This window comes from Neofelis nebulosa, chromosome 2, assembly GCF_028018385.1.
Source record: "Neofelis nebulosa isolate mNeoNeb1 chromosome 2, mNeoNeb1.pri, whole genome shotgun sequence".
Lineage (NCBI taxonomy): Eukaryota > Metazoa > Chordata > Mammalia > Carnivora > Felidae > Neofelis > Neofelis nebulosa.
In genome coordinates, this window is record NC_080783.1 from 169,919,518 (window position 1) to 169,932,309 (window position 12,792).

Consider the following 12,792-nt stretch of genomic DNA (forward strand, 5'->3'; position numbering starts at 1 on the left):
GCCATTAAGTGTCCAACTTTGGCTCAGGTCATGATCTTGCAGTTCATAGGTTCGAGCCCTGCATCGGGCTCTGTGCTGACAGCTCAGAGCCTGGAGCCTGCTTTGGATTCTGTGTCTGCCTTTCTCTCTGCCCTTCCCCTGCTCATACTCTGTCTCTCTCAAAAATAAATAAACATTAAAAAAAAACTCAAAGCGTATTGACAGTGTCACTACAAGTGAGGTGTTTGGTGATACCATGAAGAGCAAAAACAGAGATGGTCCTGTCTACATGACACTCTAGGCTCTAGAGAGTTCATGACTGCCATTCTGAATTACCACATTTTTCTGGTTGTTAGAAAGTAGAGATTCTTGCCTTGGTTTCCAGGTACTGTTCCAATACCACGTGACAGCTATTGCTTATACCTTCCTCAAACAAATAACTTTAGGAAGACAGCAATGAACTTCTCCAAAGTTGATAAAGGGATTCTGATTAAGGACGCTGAATTGCTTAAGGTTAAATTCTTACTGACTATCCAGAGATCGTGGACTATTCAATCCGTGACATATTTTTTAAATTCTCCAATTTAGGGGCGCCTGGGTGGCGCAGTCGGTTAAGCGTCCGACTTCAGCCAGGTCACGATCTCGCGGTCCGTGAGTTCGAGCCCCGCGTCAGGCTCTGGGCTGATGGCTCAGAGCCTGGAGCCTGTTTCCGATTCTGTGTCTCCCTCTCTCTCTGCCCCTCCCCCGTTCATGCTCTGTCTCTCTCTGTCCCAAAAATAAATAAAAACCGTTGAAAAAAAAAAAAATTAAAAAATAATAAAAAAAAAAATAAATTCTCCAATTTAACTCACCTATTTTATAGAAAAGGCAACTGAGGTCCAAAGAAACTACATCTTTGCATTTCTTACATAAACAATTCATCTACTCTCCTTTTTCTCGTATTTCCTATGTAGGAAATATGAGAAATTCTAGGAAAAATTTTGTTAGATTTTTACACTTACCAGGGGAAGGCAAATTGGAATTAGTGAAAAGCACTACTCAAAAAAAAAAAAAATTAATGCTTTTTAAAAACAGAAGTGTGCATGGCAAAGAGGAATTACTAAGTATTCAAAGTATTTTGTTCACTGCTGAATCCCCAGTGCCTGGAGGAAAGTAGGTACACAGTCAATATTTATTGAATCAATGAAAGAAGTATTGACAGGTATGCAACCTTTGGGGACCTATTTTAATGAGTCAGAAAAGTTGATTTAGACTAGGCATAATTGTTTCCATAATTTCAGAAAAATAAAGTTTCCATACTTTGAGTGCCCCAGAGTTTATAAAACACTTTCTGACTCCTATTTCATTTAACCTACTCAATGGCAGACTGTTATTTCCATTTCTACAAACGAAAGAAATGAGTACAGTTTTCTGCTAGAGAGAGGCTAAGTGACTTCCCAATGCACTAAGGGGCAGAAATAAAATTCTAATCCGTTCTTCTGAATTCAAATTCAATGCAATTATCATGTCTACCTGCAGGTACATTTAAAATTTTTTTTAATTTTTAAAAATTTTTAAAAACTCTTTAGCGAGAGAGAGAGCATGCATGAGTAGGGGAGAGGGGCAGAGGGGAGAAAGAGAAACTTAAGCAGGCTCCACACTCAGCACACAGCCTGACACAGGCCTCGATCCTATAACACTGGGATCATGACCTGAGCCAAAATCAAGAGTCAGACGCTCAACCGTCTGAGCCACCCAGGCACCCCATACCTGCAGGTACATTTAAAAGGCTTAGAAAACATTCTTTTGAATATGTTAAATTTTTTAAGTCTCATTCTTTATGGCTAACATAAAAGATGTAATTTCTTTGGACCCTGACTGAATTATTTTAAAGTCCTTCAATTTGCAGAGGCTGGATGAACTAGGGTTTTATTATCACTTGAGACAGGAAAAAATTTGTACACATGAGAATTCTCTCCACCCACTTCCCCACCCTACCTCTGTACTCCAGCCAGGCTGTGACTTACCTGGTGAAGAAATTCCGGCCATACTTTTGCCAGTGATCTTTAAGAATGTCCTCCACACTCTGTTTGCGGGTGGCTAGAATGGAGAGCCAAGCAAGGACAGCCCAGAGTCCATCTTTCTCACGGATGTGGTCAGAACCTGGTGGGAGGAGAGCAAACAGCTGTGAGAAACGTGATTTCTCTAAAACATTTGGGAACGAACTCAATAATAAACATGTAGACCAAACCAAAACAGTCACACAACTTTACTGAGGAACTTGAATACATACTGAACAAAGTAACATAATATTGAAAAGAAGATGATGCTTCCCAAAGTAATTTAGATATTTACAGCAAATGCCAATAAATATGTCAGTGGAATAGTTGGTAGAATTTGATGTATCATTTATAAAGTATGAATGTGAGCAGAAAAAAAAATCTTAAACAAATAATGGAAGAACATGGCCATTATAGATATTCAATAATTAAAAGTCTGGTAGCTTAGGGGCGCCTGGGTGGCGCAGTCGGTTAAGCGTCCGACTTCAGCCAGGTCACTATCTCGCGGTCCGTGAGTTCGAGCCCCGTGTCAGGCTCTGGGCTGATGGCTCGGAGCCTGGAGCCTGTTTCCGATTCTGTGTCTCCCTCTCTCTCTGCCCCTCCCCCGTTCATGCTATGTCTCTCTCTGTCCCAAAAATAAATTAAAAAAAAAAAAATTTAAAAAAAAAGTCTGGTAGCTTAATGGAACAAAAGAGAGTATTTAGAAAGAGACCCATACACATATGCGACTTGAATATATGATAACGGTATCACTTCAAGTCTGTAGGAAAAGAATGGATTACTTTTTAAATAATATTTAGGTAACTAAACAGTTGGGGAAAAATTCAGTTTTTTCCCCTATAAAACACTATACCAAAAAGATTTCCAAATGGATTAGATATTCAAATACAAAATTTGAAAAGCTTTAGGGGTGCTTGGGGGGGCTAGGTCAGTTAAGCGTCCAACTCTTGGTTTCAGCTCAGGTCATGATCCCAGAGTCATGGGATTGAGCCCGCATTGAGGTTCTACACTTAAGCATGGAGCCTGCTTAAGATTCTCTCCCTCCCTCTGCCCCTCTCCCCGACTCATGTTCTCTCTCAAAAAAACTTGAAAACCTTTAAATCCTAGAAGATACATATATACATATATATATATAAAGATACATAGAGATATAGATATAAATATATAATGTAAATAATATAAAATATATATAATATATTTTAAAGTCTCAGGGATAGCAAATACAGGTAAATTCAGAATTCATAAAGGAAAAAAAATCTACGGTCTACTAAAAAAAATTAACATTTAGGGGCACCTGGGTGGCTCAGTCAGTTAAGTGTCCGACTCTTGATTTTGGCTCAGGTCTTTATCTCACAGTTTGTGAGATCAAGCCTCACACAGGGTTTTGCACTGACAGCCCAGAGCCTCCTTGGGATTCTCTCTCTCCCTCTCTCTCTGCCCCTCCCCAGCTCGTGTGTGCACGCATGCATGCTCCCTCCCTCTCTCTCTCTCTGAAAATACATACATACATACATACATACATACATACAGTTTTTAAAGTTGCCATTTCTATCAGCAAAATCACTATAGATAAAAGCAAAAGGCCATTGGCAAACTTAAAAAAAAAACACATTTGCAATATAAAATAGATGTTTAATACATTCAATATAGAAAAAAAATTATATATTAACAAGAAAAAAGTAAAACTTCAATAGAAATACAGACCAAGGATATAAATAAACAATTCACCATAAATACAGGTACCCAATCACATAAGAAGCTAGCATTAATTTTTTAAAAAAATAAATTAAAATTAAAACCACAATGAGAAACTGCTGCTTGCTTGGCAAATGCCACAGATTTCAAAATGAGAATACCTAGTATCAGGAGACGTTTAAGGGAAATGGGATTCCAGCATGCTGCTACAGGGAAAGGTACAATCTTCTGGACAGCAATTTGGCAAAAAGTATCAAAGCCTTAAAAATGGACCTACTTTGGATCCAGCAACTCCAATCTAGGACATCTTTCTTTAACCAACAGAGATTTGGTTAAATCAACTGTGGCACATCTGTCCCCTTCTGAGGTACTTGCTAAAATCTTTCTGAAACTAACAAGTTGTTTCCTCTGTATATGTTCTGGAGACCCTTTCCAAGAGCCCGATGTGGGACACAAGTCTCCTTTTTAGCCTTTAACTTCCTTATTCTAAAACAAAACAAACCAAAACAAAACAAAACACCACTCACAGATATTAAGTGCTACTTTCTGACTTCTGAATAGGACTCAATACAATCCCTCTCTGATGGTGCTTTGCATATTATCATGCCTTGAATTCTTTATGTGCCTGTCTGTCCTTGATTTCCCACTGAGGCTTATTCTTCTTAAAAAGTCAGAGGATCTCACAATGCTAACTATGTAGTAGGCATGAATATCCTGCCCCTTTTCATCCTTTTAGACTCAACTCAAATGTCCTCTCCTCTCTGGGACTAGTTCCCAGCTTCCCTAGGCAGTTATGAGCTACTTTCTCTTTCTTCTCCTATTATAGCGACCTGCTCAAAACCTCTGCTGTGGGACATACTCCTTGCTAATCTATTTATGAGCCTTTCACCCCACTTTTCCTGTATATCCTAGAGACATCTCTTATTTATCCTTAAAACTAAGTCTGGTGACTAGCACAGCACATGGAATAGGTAAATAACTGTGAAGGAGTGCATGAATAGGTTAATTAATTAATCTACTCCAATACTTTCTCTTTCTCCTTTTGGATCATAAAAACACACAACTTTTTTTTTTTCCCAAAAGATCTTCTCTTCAATAAGATAACCACTTTTAGAAACAACAGTTCTCAGAACCTGGATGCTGACAAAACCAGAGATACTAGGCAATACTTTTCTTTATGTAACAAATTTTTCATTTACCTGATTTTATTATCTATGGACTTTTATTCGCCTGTATTGCTATTTCAAGGAACAGAAATTAGGGGCGCCTGGGTGGCGCAGTCGGTTAAGCGGCCGACTTCAGCCAGGTCACGATCTCGCGGTCCGTGAGTTCGAGCCCCGCGTCGGGCTCTGTGCTGACAGCTCGGAGCCTGGAGCCTGTTTCCGATTCTGTGTCTCCCTCTCTCTCTGCCCCTCCCCCGTTCATGCTCTGTCTCTCTCTGTCCCAAAAATAAATTAAAAATGTTGAAAAAAAAAAAAAAAAAAAAAAAAAAAAGGAACAGAAATTAGCTCTCTGGCCCTCACAGCATTTGCAAATGATGTTATGGTAATTGCTCACCCTGAGCAGCAAGATTTTGGCAGCTTCCCCTATACATTTAGAATTCATGACAAAAGTATACAGCTTTGCAATTATTTGTCTGTGCTTCCAGAGGGTATTTTTCTTCCTTCCTTTTCTTTTCCTTATTTATTTAGTTATTTATTTAGGCTAGCCTAAAAGCATAGGGTTCCTTTGTGCTTTTCCTGTTCTAAGTAAATAAAATAAAATAAAATCTAAAAATCTTACCCAACTCTTTAGTTATTTGGAGATAACTAAATGACATACCTAATATTATGAACAAAATACCTGCCTTTGATAATATACACAATTATTGTATTCCATTTGCATGCTCCCTGGTCTTTCTGGAAATTCTGACTACTCTCATTAATCACATTTATCTAATCAAAACTCTAGGTAACTCTATGGGGTGCCTGGGTGGCTCAGTCAGTTAAGTGTCCGACTTCAGCTCAGGTCATAATCTCACAGTTCATGGATTCGAGCCCCACATCGAACTCTGTGCTGACAGCTCAGAGCCTGGAGCCTGATTCAGATTCTATGTCTCCCTCTCCGTCTCTGCCCCTCCCCCTCTGGCAATCTGTCTCTCTGTCTCTCAAAAATAAATACATGTTAAAAAAAATTTTTTTTTAACTACATAACTCTAAGTAACTCTAATGCTCAGAAAATCTGGGCACATTCATTTTCTTTAGGGTTCTAATGAATGATGACAAGCTCCTAGTGAAAAAAAAAGACAATGATGTGTGGGTGGGTATGCAGGTGTGTGTGTTTCTAAAGCTGTTGCTTTTGCAGTCATGGAGGTTATATTTCAATGGAAAATGCTTTATATTTAAGAGTCACAAAACCAGAATCTGAAACACTGTTACTTATTAGCTGTTTGAATTTGAACAAGTCACATAACATTTCTGAGCCTCAGTTTCTTTGTACAATGGGGATAATGTCACCTTTCTCACACAATTGTAAGACTTTAGTGTGACAGAAAGTAGCACTGGTCTATGAACTGTTGAATACTATATAAATAAATGCAAAATACCATCATGGATAAGGGAAAAGTAAAAAACTTTTGGGGAAAATGAATGCTTTCCACTACCTTACTAAGCTTTCAAAAATGTCTCTTAACTACATACTGGTGAAGAAAATGGAATAGAACCCAATATGCTTTTTTCTCTGGGCAATGGGATCACAGTGTTTTTCTCTTCTTCCTTATCTAATTTTCCGATTATGAATGTGAGTTACTGGTATCATCTGTTTCATTTTTAAAAAAGTAAATGAAGTCAAGCTCCCACAATTGTGAGACAAGGGAAACACCACCGGCAAGCACCACTAGCCCTCACTGACACAAAAGCAGTGGTGGGTCTCTTTGTATTTGGTCCAGCTCAGAGACCAACTGAGTGCATGGGAATTCTGCCCCTTCAGCATCTTCAAACACCTGTCACTTAACTTCGGCCTAATCAGCACCTTGTGATAAGTATAAATTCAGCTCAGTCAGAGCGGACTCCGGGTTTCGGCCAAGAAAAATGTCAACCCTTGCTGAGGGAGCCAAAAGCTAACAGTTTAGGGATTAGGTTCCATCTACCAGTATAGGCATCTCAGGAGTGCTGGGCTCCTCCTGCTTCTGGCTGGTGATGGGTCTGAGGACGGGGAAGCGGCAAATAAAAAAGAGCTACGTGGAGTTGTCTGAAAACACATGCATCTGTCTCATGTCTCTCTTTATCTCTCTCTGCCCATCTTTATCTCCCCTTTGGTCTTCTAAACACGCTATTTTCTCTGCCTGAAAATTTCCACTCCAAACATACCTATCAGCTTGGCTAACATCGCCTGCAATGACTTTCAACTTCCCCCCAAACCAGGATGCCCTTCTTGTTGCCCTTCATGCTCACCTCTAGTCTATCACACCTTGTCTGTTCTTACCCTACCTGGACTATGAGTTGTATCCCTAGCTGGTGCCTGGTCCATAGCCAGTTCTCAGTAAGGGTTTGCCCAAAGAATGCTCAGACCCCCGTTGACTGGATGGGAGGTTCAGCAGACCTGCTCCATCTTGTCTTTTTTATGGCACAAATGAATTTACTCTGAAAGGGCTGCTAAGCTGCTCGGGAAGCCACTTCCAGATTGCTTGATCCTTTGGGGGCTCTCCTCCAGCAGCCCACAGACTTTCCATTTAGCAAGTAACCCTCTTCTGCCTTGTGACTGTCCCTGGAACTATTTCCTTTGGGGGAATATAGTAAGTGCCTGACAGGCAGGAACTGTGTCTTAACCCAAACTCCATTTTATGCTCAACGAATATGAATCAGTGCCTATCATGTTCCAAGTCCAAGGAAAATACCAAGATGCATAAGACATGTTACCTGCCCTCACAAATAAGCACAGACATACAGGTGAGGGAAATAGACATGCAGGTAATAGTGTAACTGAGTTACTTATAATTAGGGCATCAGCCTAGTTTTCGTAGGGTACTTGATCTGGCAAATCTCCAGAGACGGGATGTTCTAACCTTCCCATGGGGACTTCACCTACAGGAAAATGTACTCCAGAGCTATGCAAATTAGAATATGCAGAGAACCAGACAGAAAATCAGATCTCCTTTACCATAGGTTGGTGCCCTGACTAGAAGCTCCCAGGGCACCCTGTACTTCACCTCTGATCACTCTGCACACTTGTAAGTACGTGGCCAGAGTCTGACTTCCTTCCCCAAATGCAGACTTTTCAGAGCCCTGTACAAGGTCATGCTCGGCATTGTGACCCTTTAGCCTAACTCAGTATCTGGTTCACAAAGATCAATAAACATCTGAGGAATGAGCTGATGAAAAGAAGCACAAACATGAAAAACTCTTCATAAGAAATTAAAATTAAAAGAAATTTGCAAAGCAAAGTACAATGTTGTACTTCTAGTTATCACTCCCATAGGATGCATCATTGCTAGAACCTTTGAAAGATGAAAGAGGAAAAAAATATTTCTGATCTCTAGACCTGGCCAGATCATAATTTACTGGCATATTTCCTTATGATGCCAGGTTCATCCTCAGCTGGTTTCCTATCCCTGTTTCCCAAGCCCCCCATTTTCCTGAAGAAGAGTTTCAAAAGCAGTGACATTCTATTCTATTTGGTGATTTCACTGTCTATTTCCTTCCCAGTTTCCGAACAAATTAAAGGTGGGACAGAACTGACCACTCTGCCCTCTGCCATTGTGTATAAACGTGCATATCATCATCCTCAGTTAGGAGGAAAAACAACTTTGCATCATGAGATCAACCAAAAACAATAGGTTGATACTGTCTTCCGCTGGTGCCCATTTCTGAGTCCCTTTATCCCAGGCATTTGTAATGCTGATGACTGAGGAAGTGTTCTAGCCTCTGCGGCTATGATAATCGTGTGAGACAGCTGCTGTTTCTCCACCATGGACAGGCTAATATATGCTTGGTAACATTAGTAATATTATGGCTTGTGCTCTGAAATGCTGATGGCTTGTTTTATTTGGTGAGCCAGTTCTTCTGAACTCCTTCGTGCCTCTTTGCAAGCAAACCTCTTTTCTTTTATAAGAGCTCATCTGTTCTCACAAAGACCTTGGGTCCCCGACTCTGGACTATGGAGTGGGAATGGTGTTAAGTTCCCAAAAGAGTGACAGACTGCTTCAAGAGGTAAGGTGAAGATTCCCCACTGAGGTGGGTGTTTAAGCAGAAGAGAATCGACTGCCAGTTATGATTCCAACAGATAGGAAATCACATCGGATGGCTTTTGAAGTCTTTTCATGTCCACCTCCAGGATTCTGTTTGTCTAAATGGAGGATGCCAAGTGAATTATGTGCTCAGTCACTCATTTATTCAACAAGTGTTTGCTGAGTGCCTATGCCATGCTAGCCTTTATAGGAGGCTCTGGGGATATGATGGACAATAAGACACATGTAATTCCTGTCTTCATGGAACTTACAGTCTAGTGGAGCCTAGATATTAATCAAGTAATTGTAAATATTTTTAAAGATTACAGCTGCAATACGTGCAACAAAGGAGAGAAATGTGTAGTGCCATGAGAGCCAATAAGAAGGGGTTGTGACCCACAATGGAAGGTTAGGGAGGCTTTCCTAAGAAATTGCCTCTGCTCTCGCCTGGAAAAACAAAAATAAATGACCCTGTACTCAATGAAGCTACAGAATTTAAACACTGCAAAGCTTGTATAATCACTAATGTCCACCCTGAGAAACTCTGTAAAGAAACTGCTGGAAGCATTCACCAGAGAGGGACTAGCAGGTGGAAATTAACTCCTTTATAAACAAGGAGATCAGAAGTTCAGTTAAATAACTTCAGCTGCCACTCATTCACAGCAGTGGAGACCCATAGCTATGCAGGCTGGTTTTTAAAAGTTTATCTCAGAAACATTACAATTTTCTTTATTTCAAAGAGAAAGAGAGTTTGTGGATTATTTTCATGATGCATTCTCTCTTTGCAAAAAAAAGATATCAAAGAGAAGATAAAATCACAGTTGGCCCTTAGCATTTGAATGGGTTAATAAATAAATAAACAAACAAGCTTTAGCAAGAAATCATTTACAGTCTAATGTGTTCAAAGAAATCAACCCCTCAAAGGTAACATGAAAGACGAATTTTCTTGACAAATTCTCCTGAGTAAAAACTTAAAGAGGTTTAATTATCTACATTATATGAGCTAAATAGTATTATGAAATGACCTGAAAGCTAATATAAATGAAAGTTGTTTCCAAAAAAAAAAGGCCAGGGCCCAGTTCTCTAGAAATAATCATCCTACTCTAATCTTTATTTGTCAGTTAGGTCACACATGGATTTGGGCTCAGTTCTGGACATGATGTAAGAGAGGCGCTCGTGAACTTGGAAGCATCTAGAAGCTGGTGCTGGGTATGTAAACAATGTGAAGTGAGGAACGACCAGGGGAACTGAGGATGGGTGACTTGGAGAGGAAAGGACCAGCAAGCTGCCTTCCAGTACGTGCAGCCCTGTCACATGAGAAAAGCCACTTGTGCTATGCTGTCTCCAGGTTTGTTCCCAGCCACTCTATATCAGGGACTCCTACGTGGGTCCAGGGCTCAGACCTACCTTGCCTAGTTCTTCCCACATGAGTCTGTGGGGCAAGATGTTACTGGATATACCACAGAGAGAGAGACAGAGAGAGAGAAGGAGACAGAGATGCAGCTAACTATGTTTAGGTAAAACTGTACAAACAGGATTCCTTATAGTAGAATGTTTTGGAATCTTCAAATGTTAATATCATTATGAATATCCAAGACAGAGCTGCATTCCAAGTTTTCCAATCTCTGTTGAACTCAGAGCCCTCTCATGAAATTAGTAACCTTCCACATAGCCCAACACCCTGGAAACCCTTGTTCTAAACTTTTCTTACTTTCACAATGCTCAGCACTGGTATAGGTACAGGGTGTTAGGAAACCAAAGGTTAAGACGTGGTCCCTGCCTTCAAAGACACCTTCAACCATAAAGAAGAATGGCTGAAAGCAAGCCTGCACTTGATAACACTGGGTGGGAATTTCACAGAATAAGACCACCTCACAGGTTCATGGGCATTCATCTGGTATCCCATGGAGTAATGTGGCATCGTCCATATTTATGAAGTAGGAAAAACCTAGGCCAGTGGCCTTGATTTCTCTGACCAAAGATGTAGAACATAGTAAACCATCAAGTCTTCTCTGTGGACGGCTGTTCAACCCCAAGACTCATCCATCTTTCTTAATACCCTCCAATTCTATCAAGTCAATTCATTACCAAGGAGCATTACCACTCCCTCAAGGATATTAAATTTCTTAGAACTTTGTAAATAGGTGTTTCAAATTTACCAGCTCATTCTATCTACTTACCCCAGGACTTGTAGGAAAAGAAATAAAATCAGCAATTTATTCTCTTTAACCCAGTATGAATTGCAACTCAATTGGAAGGCTTATAGAATGCCAGATTTTGATCTTTGCTTTGTTTTGGTACTGAAGGACCAAGAAGATTAGTCCTTTTGCTTCATAATGTTGCATAAAGAGACAGAGAGGAGAAGAAATGCAGCCAGTGGAGTACCTTGTAACCTGACTGGAGACCAACACTCGGAAAAGGGCCATAGGCCTGAATGGTGTTTAGAAAGGTGAGAAATTGATGTAGGTTGGATGAGGTAGTAGAAGGTCATGTAAGTGGGACTTCAGGATAATATTTGGACAGACAAAGAGGAGGAGGGAGAGCACAAAAAGTGGGGTCTAAGGGTCTTGAAACATCCCCCAGCCTACCACACTCCCCTTTTCCAACATACTACAATTTATGCAGACATCTTCATGGACAAGGACATATTTTTAATTTCTTGATCACCTAGCAACTTAGTTCCACCCTAATGATCTCCTCTCATTTAACCTTAATAAATCATAACTTGTTGCTATAGAAAACTCGGGCCCATTAAAGAGAAAGATTTAATGCCATGCTGACACCTCCTCTTACAGAAAGACGAAAAACTGACTCGCTGCACCATATTTCTTCCCAGAAATGAAAACATTTATAAAAGTTTCCTTGACCACGGAGGGAAGAAACACATGTTTATCACTCTGTTTAATCTCTACAGACTCAGTGACCATGCTGCCGGGGAGGCCCCCAAACTTCCTGTCACGGTGGATGTGATCCTCTGAAAGTAAAATTAGCCCTCCTCAGCTAAGCATGCTCACTGCTTTTCCAATGTGTACACTTCACCAGGGTTGTTATAAATAAATTGCATCTTGATTTAGGACACATCAGCTACCGTTGCTATTTCAGTCCTGCCTTAGCAAGTCTGTGCTTTCCCTGCAAGTAATGTTTACAGGAAAGAAAATGGTAGCGCAGGGCCACGCACTTACCGGTCCCAAAGCTCTCCTCCCCACAAAGGGACAGTTTGCTCGCATCCATCAAATTCCCAAAAAACTTCCAGCCAGTTGGGGTCTCATACAAAGCGATCTTTGTAGCATTAGCCACCCTTCAAAGGCATGAAATCAAAGTTACATCACAGCAGGACTGTTAGCTTAGCCACGTGAGGGATGGAAAATAGCAACCGTTATTGTAATCAAGGGTCCCATTTAGCATTGCTCAGAGGTACACATAATTCTAAGATTGGTGGAAAATCGTAGGAGAAAACTTGTGCACAATGGACTATTATATGTGGAATCAGAGGAGGGAGTAAAAGAGGAAGGAGAAAGAATTAATTCAGGTCACTAAGTTTAATATTTTAGAAGAAGCAACAGTAGCGAAATGTGCAAGCCTATTTTTTTAGGCTATTTAATGTTTTGGTTAGAGCCTGCATCTATACCCATTCCATAAAGAACAAAAGAATGACGTTTTGATGCACTTATAATCACAGAATCATAGAATATTGCGTTTAGGGGGTCACCATTTTACAGAAAAGGAAACAGGGCCTAGGATGTTATGTGACCAGCCCAAGGTCACACAGCCAGGATGACCAATGGCCTGCTATTCAGGTGTCCCGTCAATGCTCCTTTCATTTCACCAGAGGCCCAGAAAGGACAGGGTGCAGTAGGTCTCCCATTTGTAGTGACT

General features: G+C 40.4%; 1 protein-coding gene across 2 annotated transcripts in view; it reads right to left on the reverse strand.

The window, feature by feature from the left end:
• PGM1 (phosphoglucomutase 1) overlaps nucleotides 1-12,792 on the reverse strand; it is a 63,909-nt gene that overhangs the window by 6,824 nt on the left and 44,293 nt on the right. For both annotated transcript variants that reach the window (XM_058717141.1, XM_058717140.1), the window contains exons 7-8: nucleotides 12,099-12,214; nucleotides 1,986-2,121 (exon numbers count right to left, since the gene is read on the reverse strand). In XM_058717141.1, coding sequence (XP_058573124.1) covers nucleotides 1,986-2,121; nucleotides 12,099-12,214 — 252 coding nt within the window. The remainder of the gene's footprint in view (nucleotides 1-1,985; nucleotides 2,122-12,098; nucleotides 12,215-12,792) is intronic.